This window comes from Cantharellus anzutake, assembly GCF_015039405.1.
Source record: "Cantharellus anzutake strain C23 chromosome Unknown EI90scaffold_14, whole genome shotgun sequence".
Classification (NCBI taxonomy): Eukaryota; Fungi; Basidiomycota; class Agaricomycetes; order Cantharellales; family Hydnaceae; genus Cantharellus; species Cantharellus anzutake.
This window is the reverse complement of record NW_024066964.1, coordinates 1452920-1465348: the sequence shown is the minus strand read 5'-3', so window position 1 is coordinate 1465348 and position 12429 is coordinate 1452920. Positions and strand designations below refer to the sequence as shown.

At 49.5% G+C, this 12429-nt stretch overlaps 5 protein-coding genes across 5 annotated transcripts; 3 read left to right on the top strand and 2 right to left on the bottom strand.

Moving 5' to 3' along the window:
* Positions 1 to 586: 586 nt before the first annotated feature.
* EI90DRAFT_2914366 (branched-chain alpha-ketoacid dehydrogenase) lies at positions 587 to 2665 on the top strand (the record flags this gene model as incomplete). The annotated part of the gene is made up of 13 exons (XM_039054523.1): positions 587 to 790; positions 866 to 907; positions 975 to 1045; positions 1097 to 1139; positions 1194 to 1216; positions 1268 to 1348; positions 1406 to 1775; positions 1826 to 1864; positions 1911 to 2028; positions 2076 to 2414; positions 2468 to 2503; positions 2555 to 2586; positions 2636 to 2665. The coding sequence occupies 13 exons, from the start codon at positions 587 to 589 to the stop codon at positions 2663 to 2665; spliced, it is 1428 nt and encodes a 475-aa protein (XP_038918511.1).
* A 1186-nt stretch (positions 2666 to 3851) lies between these two features.
* On the top strand, positions 3852 to 5404 carry EI90DRAFT_3049409 (CDP-alcohol phosphatidyltransferase-domain-containing protein). The gene is made up of 7 exons (XM_039059692.1): positions 3852 to 4051; positions 4101 to 4569; positions 4626 to 4752; positions 4807 to 4892; positions 4946 to 5014; positions 5067 to 5158; positions 5213 to 5404. Coding segments are annotated over exons 1-7 (957 nt in total). The 5' UTR covers positions 3852 to 4049; the 3' UTR covers positions 5325 to 5404.
* EI90DRAFT_3049408 (uncharacterized protein) lies at positions 5315 to 6296 on the bottom strand. Its single transcript, XM_039059691.1, has 4 exons — positions 5974 to 6296; positions 5754 to 5924; positions 5586 to 5696; positions 5315 to 5536 (listed from the first exon to the last, which is right to left on the bottom strand). The coding sequence occupies exons 1-4, from the start codon at positions 6216 to 6218 to the stop codon at positions 5437 to 5439; spliced, it is 627 nt and encodes a 208-aa protein (XP_038918509.1). The 5' UTR covers positions 6219 to 6296; the 3' UTR covers positions 5315 to 5436.
* A 4610-nt stretch (positions 6297 to 10906) lies between these two features.
* On the top strand, positions 10907 to 11713 carry EI90DRAFT_398008 (uncharacterized protein; the record flags this gene model as incomplete). Its single annotated transcript, XM_039067576.1, has 6 exons — positions 10907 to 10909; positions 10977 to 10994; positions 11057 to 11136; positions 11205 to 11300; positions 11362 to 11412; positions 11468 to 11713. Coding segments are annotated over 5 exons (219 nt in total), but the record flags the coding sequence as incomplete, so codon positions are not given.
* Positions 11625 to 12375, bottom strand: EI90DRAFT_397974 (uncharacterized protein). The gene is made up of 3 exons (XM_039067575.1): positions 12130 to 12375; positions 11897 to 12070; positions 11625 to 11832 (listed from the first exon to the last, which is right to left on the bottom strand). Exons 1-3 carry the CDS (start codon positions 12223 to 12225, stop codon positions 11719 to 11721), a joined length of 384 nt encoding a protein of 127 aa, XP_038918507.1. The 5' UTR covers positions 12226 to 12375; the 3' UTR covers positions 11625 to 11718.
* Positions 12376 to 12429: the final 54 nt, after the last annotated feature.

The following is a 12429-nucleotide window of genomic DNA, read 5'->3' as shown; positions in this document are numbered from 1 at the left end:
ACTTGCCGACGCGACAGACATTGCCTTGCGTTTAGACCCGACAATGCTAGGTTCTAAAACCTGTGGCAAGCACCTAGACCGATTACTCTGGAGCCGGACACTGGAGCTTGCTGATTCACGAGCAGAATACCAGGCGCAAATCTTGCCTAGTATGGAAAAACTCCTTGATTTATCATGCCCCTTACTTCCCCGCCCTGAGATATTCCTCGATTACATCCCATGTCTTCGGTGGATGGTACGCATCGAAGATGAAGAAAAGGCGGAGGAGGCACGAACGCTTGCTTTAGGCCAGGAGGCAAATAAGACGGTGGTGGAAGGGTTACAAGGAACAGCCGGGCTGCTTCTGGGCCTATTACGCAAAGCAAAAAGTTCTTCGTGCGGTTGATCCCGGTCAGCGAGGATCAACTACGGGCCTTACGAAATAGTGGGTTTAGATTGGACCTCACGTAGTTACAGTCTATTTTTATTCTCTTGAGATGGTTCATATATTGGATAACCAATTGTTGGCGAGGAACATGCATTGAAATTCGCACATTTTGGCGCGCGCTCTTTCTAATCGCGTGATCTCGAGGACTAAGTTCTCATCATGCGAAGTCACCACACCCTGAAGCTGTTGCAGAGGCCTAAAAGCCCGCTGGCGTGTGTGCACTGGATTGGAGAGAGAGCGTCACATTCCACATCAAGTTGGGAAGTCAACCCGCCCTCGGATCCCGGTTTACAGTTCTACCGGAATCGTCAGCTGGAGTTGTTCGCAGGGAGAGAGACTAAGCGGCTTTCTCTTCGACAGTTGGTATGGATTTGACTTTCCCATGAATCATATACGTTTACTCGAACTTTGGCACTTGTGATCCGATCACGAATACAGGTATTCTTTGGACGAGCCATGGATCCCGAGCGCCTCCTCAAAGTAAATGCACGATTGACTCGGTGGTACCGAATCTATGTCTTCTGATGAAACGAACCACTTGTGCTAGAGCGCAAACTATGTCCGACAGGAACTGCCTGTCCGTCTCGCTCACCGCATTCGTGACATGCAAGCCTTGCCGTAAGCACGTGTGGAAATCATTCTTCGCCGCAGATATTGACAGCGCCGCAGATTTGTAGTAGTGACCCAAGATTCTGTCGCTCAAGTCTACGAGGTATGCTGAAATTCACCAGATGGAATGGGCCAATCCTCACATAGATGGTTTCAGCTGTACTGGGACGCGTTTGAGAGGTCAGAATTACGCGTTCGTCAGAAGAGAGTTGTATACAACGGTCTCATCAGGTTCCGTCGATTCCCGCCAGTCAATGACCTGAGCCAAAATGAAAAGTTTTGCGCTCTGTTGAGGACACTGTTGGATGCTCAGTAGGTTATCCACTGTCCCTATTTAGGGGAGTAATCTAAACCCCATGCGGACTCCAGCGCTGGCGTGATACCCCGCCTCTCTCTAGGATTATCTCTTTCATCGCATCATCTCTCTCCAGATCACCTCGATTCCTTCATGAGAAGAATGCTCGTTTCGCGCATATCACGGCGAGTTCTCGCGGAGCACCACATTGCTCTTACCGAGTCCCTGGAGGGAAGTACAAGTGAAAATTCAAGGATGGGAAGCCCGCCTGGCGATCACGTAGGAATAATCTATACCAACCTTAGTGTGCGGAATAGCATCGACCACTGTGTGTCACTGCTCAGAAATGTGCATGAGGCAGAAGTGGCGAATGTAGACAACGTCATTGACTTCCCAGACGTGATCGTTGACGGACACATCGATGCACGGTTCTCTTACATAAAGGTATCTTCAGGTAAGATCGCAATGAGCACAGCTAAATTGACGTTCTACAGGAACATTTGGACTATGTCATCTTTGAACTTCTGAACAATGTAAGTTTATGGTTGTAACAGAATTGCGATCTAATGCCTATACCAGGCCATTCGGGCAACGCGCACCTTCAAGTATCCCTCCGACCGGGAATCACGACAACGCAACGTCCGCGTAACAATAGTAGCATCAACTGATGACATCAGCCTAAGAATTTCGGATAATGGTAAGTTACTCCTCAAGGGTTCGAAGGAGTTACTCATTTTTTTTCAGGTGGTGGCCTCTCAACGCCGGACCCAACAAGTCTATATTCATTCTCTCACTTGCGTAATGCTGCACGCCTTGAAAGCGAGCGACTCGGCGCTTTGAGAGATGCCGTGGATGCTAGTTCGCATCTGAAGAGAGGCATAGTGGGGACAATTGGGGAACAACTGAAGCGGTTACTCCCAGTAGATAAGGCGGCTCAGATTCTAGCTCAGCACGGAGGATTAGGCGCGGCGGGGCTCGGAACTGGTGCCACCGAAGCAAAGCGCCTGGAATCCAGTCACGATCGGGGGCGTGAGCGGATAGGGCTTGGCTTGCCAATGAGCAACATATATGCAACTTATTTTGGTCAGTAGTAATGGGCTCTGATTTTACGGTAGTCACTCAACATCCCAATGCAGGGGGGTCATTGTCGCTTACATCACTAGATGGATGGGGTAGGTACTCCCACGAGACTGTGATTCTTCGCATTAATTCTCCATTAACAGGTACAGATGTGTACCTTCGACTACCAAAACTTGTGTGCAGAGTCCATTGAGGCGGTGAAGTAAATGCTGACGTTCTGACAGGGCACCAATCTTGAAGGGGTAGAGGTGTGAAGCAGGAAAGAATCTTATTCACAACCTACTTGCTCAGTCATAACCTAGTTACCGAAGCTGCCTCTGAACCAGGAAAGGGATGGGTTTTTTTAGAATAGCCTTTTAACGCAGCGATGCACGTCCTCAAAAGGGGGTTCACCCTCTACTCAACCTAGTGGCATGTTGGCTTCGATCCTGCTCATGTCCCTATGTTCGCATCAACAAGCCCCCATGTGCAACGATGCTGATAACTCTACTCCACGAAATCTGGCTACCACCTTTGGAAGCCCGGTTTCCAGCCGTGCCGTGCACTGAGGGGAAACGCGGCGTTGTAAACAAGCGATAAAAGGGTGTCCTACCCCACGAACAAAATGTTTCAAGCACTATCTTCCTCCTTTGATCCAACAAGAAGGTACCTATCAATACATACATAACAATGAACAGGACGCCAACCACATCAATCCACAAATTCCATCCAGTTCGAACGGAGTACACTGTTAATATTTTGCATATTACATAAATTTCGAATCACTTCAGCCGATCGGTTAACAATATCGATAGAGGTGCACCGAGAGTCTGGAGGCTTGCTGACGAACGCGCAGAAAAGCCCCCATAGATTATATATGATCAATACTACAAGTGTGACGCTTCGAGTCTGTACAATTCTGAACGTGTCCAGAACCGGGTACTTTGAGCTCGTGCATGCCCACCATTCGTGACAGGCGGCATAGGCCATCCAACCTCACCAATCCCGCGTCTCAAGCACGGAGAATTGGAGCTAACTCCAATTATCCCGACTCACAAGCACAAAATGCATTACAGGTATCGAAGTGAAGAGGAGACCTTCCCGTAAATGGACGCAGCTTGCACGTAAGTCGCGGCAACCAAGCTTCGATTGTCTAATCCCCCAATCCATGGCATCCTAAAGCGCACCAGCCGCGCACAGTGAATCTAGCTCGCTACAAAATTGGAAAATCGTTGCAATCTCCATGCTTATTCTTGAGCCTCAAATTCGTCTGCAATCACGCAACTCCGGGCCTCCATACAGAACTAGCGAGCCTTCGTGTCTACATATGCGGCGCAGGGCTGAACCTAGCGAGGCACTAACAGGCAGGTACGATAGGCTCGAGGACCGGTAATCAAAGGAATAGATGGTGCGGCGCGTTCTCACAAGCTTGGACAAGCCTTAAGCAACTGTTCGACCAGACATCGTTGAGATGAAGCAGGCAGCGGGTTGCAGGCTTTGGCGGCTAGCCTCTATCAACGCTACAGATCACTGTAGAGGGTCTGGACACAAACACACTTTATATTTCAGAGGTCGGGTCCAGCCTAGAAATGGCGGAAGCTGCCAGTTGAATCGGCTGCCTATTTAGATGCGTGTCAAAGGTTGCCCAACACACACACTATGTACGTATATCTGCACACATGCCTTTCTATGTTTAACCCTCTTACTTAGGGCAGGCCGATATTCAAGTACACGGTTACCCGTGCAATGTGGCTACTCCGCAACCCCAACGTTTCGGTTCACCTCCATCCTCGAGCATAGTCGCGTTGGCCTGGTTGCACGGCCATCCAGAATTCGCGTAACACCCAAAATAATAACTTTTCAGAAGCAAACAAGTTTACTCTTCTCATGGTCCCCACATCGCGATTTTTCTCAGCTCCGGAAGAATGACCCCAGCGACTTGGCCTCGCAGCCAGTTGTATCTGGGAGATCTCATTCAAGGACTGAGCAGAATGACAGCCCATCATCACTAAGCTCTTCCGAAACAACTGGCCTGCCTCTTCGGGAAAACATCTACACACTCCCAAATATCATTACAGCATCCAGAATCCTAGCATGCCCCATCCTTGGCTGGTCCATCCTGCAAGGGGACTTCAGGAATGCAACATTGCTTCTTGCTTATGCTGGTGTCTCTGACTGGGTACCAATTCCATCTGACGGCCGTCGCATTGAATGCCTGATCCTGGACTTGCACAGGTCGATGGATACTTAGCGCGGAAATACAACATGCATACCGTCCTTGGCACCATTCTTGATCCAGCCGCGGACAAAATTCTCATGACTACCCTTGTTGTTACGCTTGCCATCAAAGGACTGCTGTCAGGTGCGACTTCTGGAAGGAGGGCTTGAGGATTATCCTCACGTCAATTGTCTATAGTTCCCCTGGCCGCCATCATCTTGGGACGAGACTTAGCGCTCAGTATATCTGCGTTTTACATTCGATATCAATCGCTTCCTCCTCCAGTATGTTCCGTCCTGCTCCAACTCGCCACTCTAAGTGGATTGTTCCCTTTCAGAAAACTTTCATGCGTTACTGGGACTTCAGTATCCCTTCTGCCGAAGTTAGACCAACGATGATCAGCAAAGTAAGGGAGTCTCCAGGCGTCTCAGGGGTTTCCTGATGTTTTCTCTTTCAAGGTGAACACGGGTCTCCAACTTGCTCTTATGGCTGCCCTGACTATGAGTCCATTGTGGCCCACTGATATATCGATGCCATTGAGGATATTCGAGTATGCTGTTCTTTGCCCTCCTGCAAGCAAATTAGTACTCATAATCACTATAAGGTGGATTGTCGCTGGAACGACAGTTTGGAGTGGTGCTGGTTATCTATGGGCTAGGGACGGCTTCCGATATGTTGCTCGGAAGTCCATAACGAAAACCAGCTCAAAACCATAAAATTGTACTACAAAAGCAGACGTACTACATGTACTAATACAAATAAATTAATTACAATCCACATGTGAGGAATGCGACGAAATCATTGATATGATAAATACTGCCAAGGTTCTCAAGATTTTTGGGTCGCTCTCCGTTTTCTGACTTCTTCCAGCGCCCCTTGGACTGCTTGCTTGGAAGCGACATTGAGCAGCCAAGCTTCCCGTGCGGTTCTAAGCATAGTGTGAGTGTTCGGATACCAATGTCGAATCGGAAGCCTACTTCGTTCTATGCACGAAAATCACAGCCATAACAATGGTTCGAAGGGATTTATTCGTCCTTTTCGGAGGAGGGAAGCCGAGACGTGCTATCGATGCAAGGATACTCCTTTCACTAAATTCATCTGTGGTTAGTTCCATCTCTGACAATAGGTCAATTAATTAGCCGTACCCTACGTTGTGAGCCTCAAGAACCTTCAAGAGGTACACTTTCTGATATCCAAGATCCAACCTAAATGCATGTTCTCGTGTGCATCTTGCCTTCAGGTATCGAATTTGGAGCATCAACCCTTTGCACTCTTTATTGTGCACAAGCTTCAACTTCTCCAATGCCTCAGAGTCGCTAAATCATCACCTTAGAGGACCTGCTTCGCACAATAAAACGCACTCACAGTGCTGAAGCAGTTCGGCTTTCCTCGACTTCCCGGACCTTCCGCTGCATTTCAACAAGTTGACTGTGCATCTGCCGAACGTGAGCTTGTGCCCTCTCAATGGTGAGCTTGTCCTCATGAGTCTTCGCCAACAGCCCAGCCCGTTCATTTTTAAGCAGGGCCACATCCTTTCGGATATTCTCTGCGTCTCTGCGAACTCTCTTGAGATCTGCTTCCAAAGTGGTTATTGTTCGCGCCACTTCCATACGCTCTTTTGCTAAGCGATTTTTCTCTAGTTCGGCGTCGTGCAATTCAACAGCTTGTTCCTGTAGCTGAAGTCGGAGGTCTTCAACCTCGGTTGCCCGGAGGTCGAGCTGGTGTCTGCGATCATTGTGTGCAGCTTGAGACTTGGACAACTGGTTTCGTATTGCTTCGGTGTCCTAACGGAGCCCATAAGCAAGGTATCATGCTGGCAGTTAGATGACTTACTTCAGTGGCTTTGGTAAACTTCCGCTGGAGCTCTGCCTGTTCTGCGATGAGTGTATCCCGTTCACTGCGTAAAGTATCGAGTAGGGCTTGGTTTCCTGAGAACTTTTTAGTCAGCTCTTGGATCTTCTCCTCTGCACCAGATTGTTCTAATGCCAAGTATCAGCAGCTGGTACAAAGCAGTACAAAGTATAAACAGACCCCGAAGTTCGGACTCCAATTTTCGGCTAACGCGCTTGGCCTTCTGAAGCTCCTCGCGAACATCAGTCATATGCTAGGTATGCCATGAATAAAGATGGACTTAATGGGTCAAAAGGTGGGGACTTACAGCCTCGGTCTGACTCAGTTTGGCCACGATATTTGCTTTTTCCCTCTCTACGCGCTTCTGTTCCGTGTTGATGGAACGAAGCTTATTCCTCTCCTCGCGAAGGTCGCTTTCTATTGCCAAAATCGACTTCCGTGCACGATCCAATTCCTATTCTCAAGTCAACAGGCAACATATTCAGAAGAAATGAGTAAAACCGACCATTTGTAGCATTTCTTTCTCGCGCTCAGATTCATTCTGAATCCTCTTGGCATCCTCATTGGCTTTTCGACGCTCCTGCTCCAGCTTACCCGACTCGACTTTGATCTCTGCATTGAGGCGGCTTGCTGCATCTCGAAGAACAGTTTTCTCATTGATATGTGCCTGCTTCTCTGCCGCCACTGCGATCTGAGGGTAGTCAATTCATGATTCACTTGCTCCAGTGCCTCTCGCAAGTGGATGCGCGACTTGTCAGGGTCATCAGTGGTCATATCCGCATCAACGAAGCTGAAACGATTTTCGGTGGGCGAACCTCAATAACACAATTGGGGGCTTACCTTGCCGAAGGATTGGAAGCCAAGACCAACAAATTAGAAGCATCAAATCGACGGCCACATTGTCCACATTTACACCGCTGCAAACGCTTACGGATACGATCTTCACTTCGTTTACAAGCGCCCACTTCTTTCTCCAGCTCGTCAACTCTCCCTCGAGACGCTTGGAGGGCTTCGGTAAGCTTAACGACGCTCAGGCCTGCTTCACCAAGTTCGTTGACCATTTGGTCGAGATTTTCGCCTGCTTCGTCAAGTTGCTCATGCAGCTCCTGAATGCGGGCGACATACGGCTGGATGTCCACGCTCCCTGAGATCGAAGCATTTTGAAGCCATGAGAGCTGTATGGGGAACTGAGCGAAATGATACTGCACAGTATGATGAGGGCTTACGTCTCTAAGCGCTCCTCCGGGCGTCCTTGGTGTCTTCAACAACGACGGCGTAGTCCACCCCCGCATCGTCCCAAAGCTTGCATTCCCTTTCATAGGCGTGCGAGTATTGGGGTTCGTCGATGCTATATCCTGAAGTGCGCTTTGCAAAGTAGTGACTTGCTCCTGCAACTCTTTGTTATCCGCTTCCAGGGCCTCGATGCGCATCGTCTGGCTTTCTTGATAGCTTCAAGCGCAGGCGATTCTTTCATAGCATGCTCGAGTCGGCCAATTTCACGTTCGGCGTCCTCCAGCTGGGCTTCGAGGTCCGAGACGATGCGCTCGTGCTCTGCTTGGGAGACAGGAAGGGTTCCTTCTGCGACAGTTGTGGACGATCCAGATGTCGATGAGACGTCCTCCGCCTCATGACTGTCCGAAGGATTCCCAAGCTTGGCTCGGGCATGGGCAGCCTCAAGTTGAGCCTGTTCACGTTCCTTTGAAAGAAACTCGACCTTCCTGCGATACACCCGTATATCTTCATCCGCGATCTGAAGTTTCTCCTCACTTTCCTTGAGAGCTGCCTCCATCTGACGAACCTGTTCCTCCATTAAAGCCTCGTGAGACATCGCATTGGCAAGGTCATTGTCCATCGCTTGGATCTCCTGGTCCTGCTGTTCAAAAAGCATTTGTCTTTCCGCCAGCTTGGCTTCCAGAGCGATCAGCTTCTTGCGATCTTCGGAAGTACGAATCTCGCCCTCTTCCTGTAAGCGTTTGACGTTAGCCCTCTCGTTCGCGAGGTTGTCCTCCAGCCTCTCGACATCCCCCTCAAGCTTCGCAGCAGAACTACCTAGAATTACGACTTGCTCCTTTAGATCATTCGCCTCGCGCGTCGCCTTGACCAACTCCACTTCAACCTTCGTCTTCGCGTCCCTCAGTGCTTCAGCATTCTCCTCGGCTTCACGCACTCGCTCGGCTTCATGCCCTTCCTTGACCAGTCTCGTGCGCAGCGACTTCACCTGCTCCTCCGTGTTATCTAGTTTGGCTTGCATTTCATTGATGATGGCCTCTGCCCCTTCCGTAAGCTCCTTCGCACTCTTTGCGTGCAGTTCGGTGCGTCGCTTGAGTTCTTCCTCAGCCTTCTTGACACGCAACTCTAATGATTCGACTTGTTTTTCTTGATTCTCGTCACGTTTGCGGAACTCCTTCGCCATCTCATCCATCTTCTCCACTTCATCCCTTAGTTCATCGCGCTCTGCCTGCATTTGAGCCAAGTCCTCTTGGAGTGCTTGCACAATGTCAGACAGAACCTTGGCGGATTTTGGGGATGCGCTCTCGCCTCGTACGTCTTGTTGCTGCCCAAGAAGTCCCTGGAGACGTTTGTTCTCCTCGCTCAAGTGTTTATTCAGCCCATGCAGGTATGTGTTGAGCTTGAGATGATTAAATTTAGCCCCTATGTCGGTCGTAGGGTCGAAAGATGCATTGGCTCGGGCATGTGTGGCCAGATCGTGCGAAGACGCGGTGGAGATAAAGGATGTGTCTTTCTCTGCCAAGCCCGGTGTGTACACTTGTGAAAGTGGGTGTGAAAGCCGTGGCTTCGCTCGAGGATGCGGTGTAGGTGCTGCGAAACGAGGTCTATTGGTTGTTTGGACGAGCGACATCAGAAAAGACCTGTGTCGGTCGGCTGGGGTGATAGCAGGGTGGTAAGGCGCGAGGATCTTGGCACTTGGGGTAGAAGTGGGCAGCGAATGAGGGACTGCAGGGGAGTCAGTGATATCTTGAGATTCAGTTGATGACTGGGGAGAAGGGGTTTTGTGATCACGAAGAATGCCTTAGGCGCGATTTGTCAGTGGGGGGAACCAATGATAATCAAGAGCTCACCTTTGAGGGGTTGACGAGTTGTGGAAGGTTTTGCTGAATGGTGCCCTCGCACGTCGGAGCCTCCTTCCCCCAATTCTCCAGCTTCAGTGTCATTTTCAACAGCAGGTGATGGAGGAAGCTCGATGTCTGCTGCATGGAGACGCGAGCTTACCGCACGAGGCATTGGCGTTTCGGGAATATCTTCGCTCCGCGAACGGGAGAAAGACCTTGAAGGCGCAGAAACCTCAGACAAGTCATCCCGGAAGGAAACGGCATGCCGTGGTTTAGGAATTGGCGTAGCTTCAATGTCTTCATTGTGTGCTGAGTTTGGGGTAGCTGAAGGTGACGCGGAGGTCTGTACCGAGTTACTAGACAACGAGCTTGGAGTGTTGAGAAAATCCTCGCGGAGACGTGCATGGGTCTTCGTTTGGATACGTAGATGGAGTTGCGTAAAGGACTCGAAGGGGTCGACTCAACCTGGTATGATTTGAGAATCAGAAGCAGCGAGTGACAGACCAATGCTCACTTCAACTTCTGGTACGGGACTTGGAGACTTGTGCACCGATGATAAACTGACAGACTCAAGCGCGTCTTCCAGGGATAGATTCTGCTCCCCAGGCAAACCCAGTATTGATCCTAACGAGAGATCCATGCTTTCCTCCATGAGACTTGGTCCGTCGATAACAAGAGATGCAATGTCTTGAGCAGATGAAGCAGGGTCAATTCTGCTGATCTCAAAAGACTCTTCACGAAGTTCACTTCGCTTCATGACAGCTGTGCCACTGGACAGTATGGATGCTGCGAATCTTTCATTAGACGAGATTGTAACACCAGTGTAGCGCGAAGCGCGTAATTGAGATAATCCAGCAGGTGTATGTTGAGAAGGACCAGCCATGAGTGTTGTTTCTCTCGAAACGACCTCAGCAAAGGGTGAAATTGAAAGACTAGTGGATGAATCGTTCATTCCAGAATGCTCAAACATCTCCAATCGGGAAGTGAAGGGAGTTCTACATCGTCAGCGGCTTCAAGACGACGCATGACACGCGAAGGTGTCTCGTAAGGGAATGGGTTCATCGCGTCCGACGCGAAAGGGTCGAGGTCTTGAATTGTTTTGTTGACAGTGTTGAGCCGAGTTTGGAGTTATTTAGAGCCGGAGATACGGATCCAGTTTTCCTCGTGACTCTTCGGAGCTTATATTCATTTGTTGAATCCCGGTCAGTTCCATCTGAAGGAAAACATAAAAAGCCTTGGCCAAGCTCCCCAATCTTTTTCGATTCTCTCTTTTACTCACTCAATAATTATGGTTATTGCTCAGGCTGCTCGCAAGGCAAGCATTCTTATTTAGAAACTGCTCTTTTGAACTGACGTCCGCGTTGCAGACTGTTTGGCAGGTAACGCTTCACATTTCTTCATTTCGAGGTGACGCGGACAACTCCTCACATCAATCCTCCCGTATAGACTTGGTTTGCTGTAGAGGTAAGGACAACGGGAGCTCCTCAACACCATTATAAACCAGACAAATCATCTCTTCGCTCTAGGCTATCCCAATCTACGCTGTCGTAGGTCTCGCTTGCGGCGGCGCTGGCTGGTACGTGTCCCGCTTGGCCGCCACCCGACGGTGAGATAGCATCCTTCTTATCCTCTTACCAATTTCCTGATGTTATCCACCTCTCCTGCCGAATTTAGTCGTCTGGGACCGCAAGAACAACCCGACTCCTTGGAACGATGTTACGCCGAACATGAACACAAATTGATGGATCACAGTGGAACACTTTCCGACAGGTACGCTTGTTCTCGCCAATTCTAGTACTGGGAACGAAGTCTAAAACTCCAATTCAATTAGCTGGGTTCGTCGCCGCTTGTAAACCGTTTCTTCACTATCAAACGACTGCAAGTCTGTGTTTCATCTTACCTGGATGTTTGGACAAGATCCACCCGTTTCATTCTAGATATCATTTCGCTGTCGCACATGTTTCTTTGCATCGCACGTTTGTACTTCCGGATCCGTTCTGACAGTCTCATAATCACACCGCCTATTTGTCATATTCAACACTAATTCCTTTTCTGAGCCGAGCCTTTGCTTCCATTATGTAACGTGTGAAAAGTTACCTCATGAAGTGAGACTAGAAAAACAAGAGGCCCCAGGATCGTCACCACCAAATAGTTACGTACAACCACAAAGTCGAGCATACGGACGTCTTCATCGAGTTCGGATAATGCCTGCTGCAACCAGTTTCTGAATCTTTTCGCGAACGATAGGGTTCTTCATATGATCTTGAAGTGCCTTGGGATCCTGTTGCGCCTGCTGCAAGATCTACACGTACAACAATAACATCAAGGGTACAATGTGCCAGAAGCCGGCGGGGTCAAAAACCCACCTGCTGCATGATAGGGTCTTGCATGATAGAAGCCACCTCCGGATCTCTCATCGCCCGCTGAAGCGTCTCCTCTTCAGTCTCGCCTTCGCGCTGGGTATATATCGCTATCGAAATCTTCTGCAGCTCCTGCTCGATTTCACGGACGTGCTTGTGTTCGGTGTCAGCATCGGCTGCCTGTCATGTCCCAATTGAGTCCTTGAGCAAGGAATTAACAGTTTAAATGATGAACATACTTTGTGGCAGGCCTCCATAGCTTTAGTGTACTCACGCATGCCATACAGGACGGTTGCTTTTCGAATGTGTCCCTTGACTGATTCGTTGGTCGCCATGTCAGATAGGTGGCGAATGCGACAAGAACGATATACAGACCAAAAGCAGGGTCAATTTCAATCGCCTTTTCGGCGTCCTTCAACGCCTCCGGGAGAGCAGCGAGCTTTGTATACGCCGCGGCACGGTTATTGTATGCTTTTGGATCCTCGGGTCACGCTTAATGGCTTCTGTGTACGACTTGACTGATTCTGCAAAGTCACCAG

Coding starts and splice junctions, on each gene's coding strand:
- EI90DRAFT_3049409 (XM_039059692.1), top strand. Junction 4,570..4,625: donor ATGCTGGTGTCTCTGACTGG/GTACCAATTCCA, acceptor GGACTTGCACAG/GTCGATGGATACTTAGCGCG. Junction 5,015..5,066: donor GACCAACGATGATCAGCAAA/GTAAGGGAGTCT, acceptor TTCTCTTTCAAG/GTGAACACGGGTCTCCAACT.
- EI90DRAFT_3049408 (XM_039059691.1), bottom strand. CDS start 6,218: ATGGAAGTGGCGCGAACAATAACCACTTTGGAAGCAGATCTCAAGAGA. Junction 5,697..5,753: donor CTTGAGGCTCACAACGTAGG/GTACGGCTAATT, acceptor AGATGAATTTAG/TGAAAGGAGTATCCTTGCAT. Junction 5,537..5,585: donor ATTTTCGTGCATAGAACGAA/GTAGGCTTCCGA, acceptor CACTATGCTTAG/AACCGCACGGGAAGCTTGGC.
- EI90DRAFT_397974 (XM_039067575.1), bottom strand. CDS start 12,225: ATGGCGACCAACGAATCAGTCAAGGGACACATTCGAAAAGCAACCGTC. Junction 12,071..12,129: donor CTATGGAGGCCTGCCACAAA/GTATGTTCATCA, acceptor GGGACATGACAG/GCAGCCGATGCTGACACCGA. Junction 11,833..11,896: donor AAGACCCTATCATGCAGCAG/GTGGGTTTTTGA, acceptor TTGTACGTGTAG/ATCTTGCAGCAGGCGCAACA.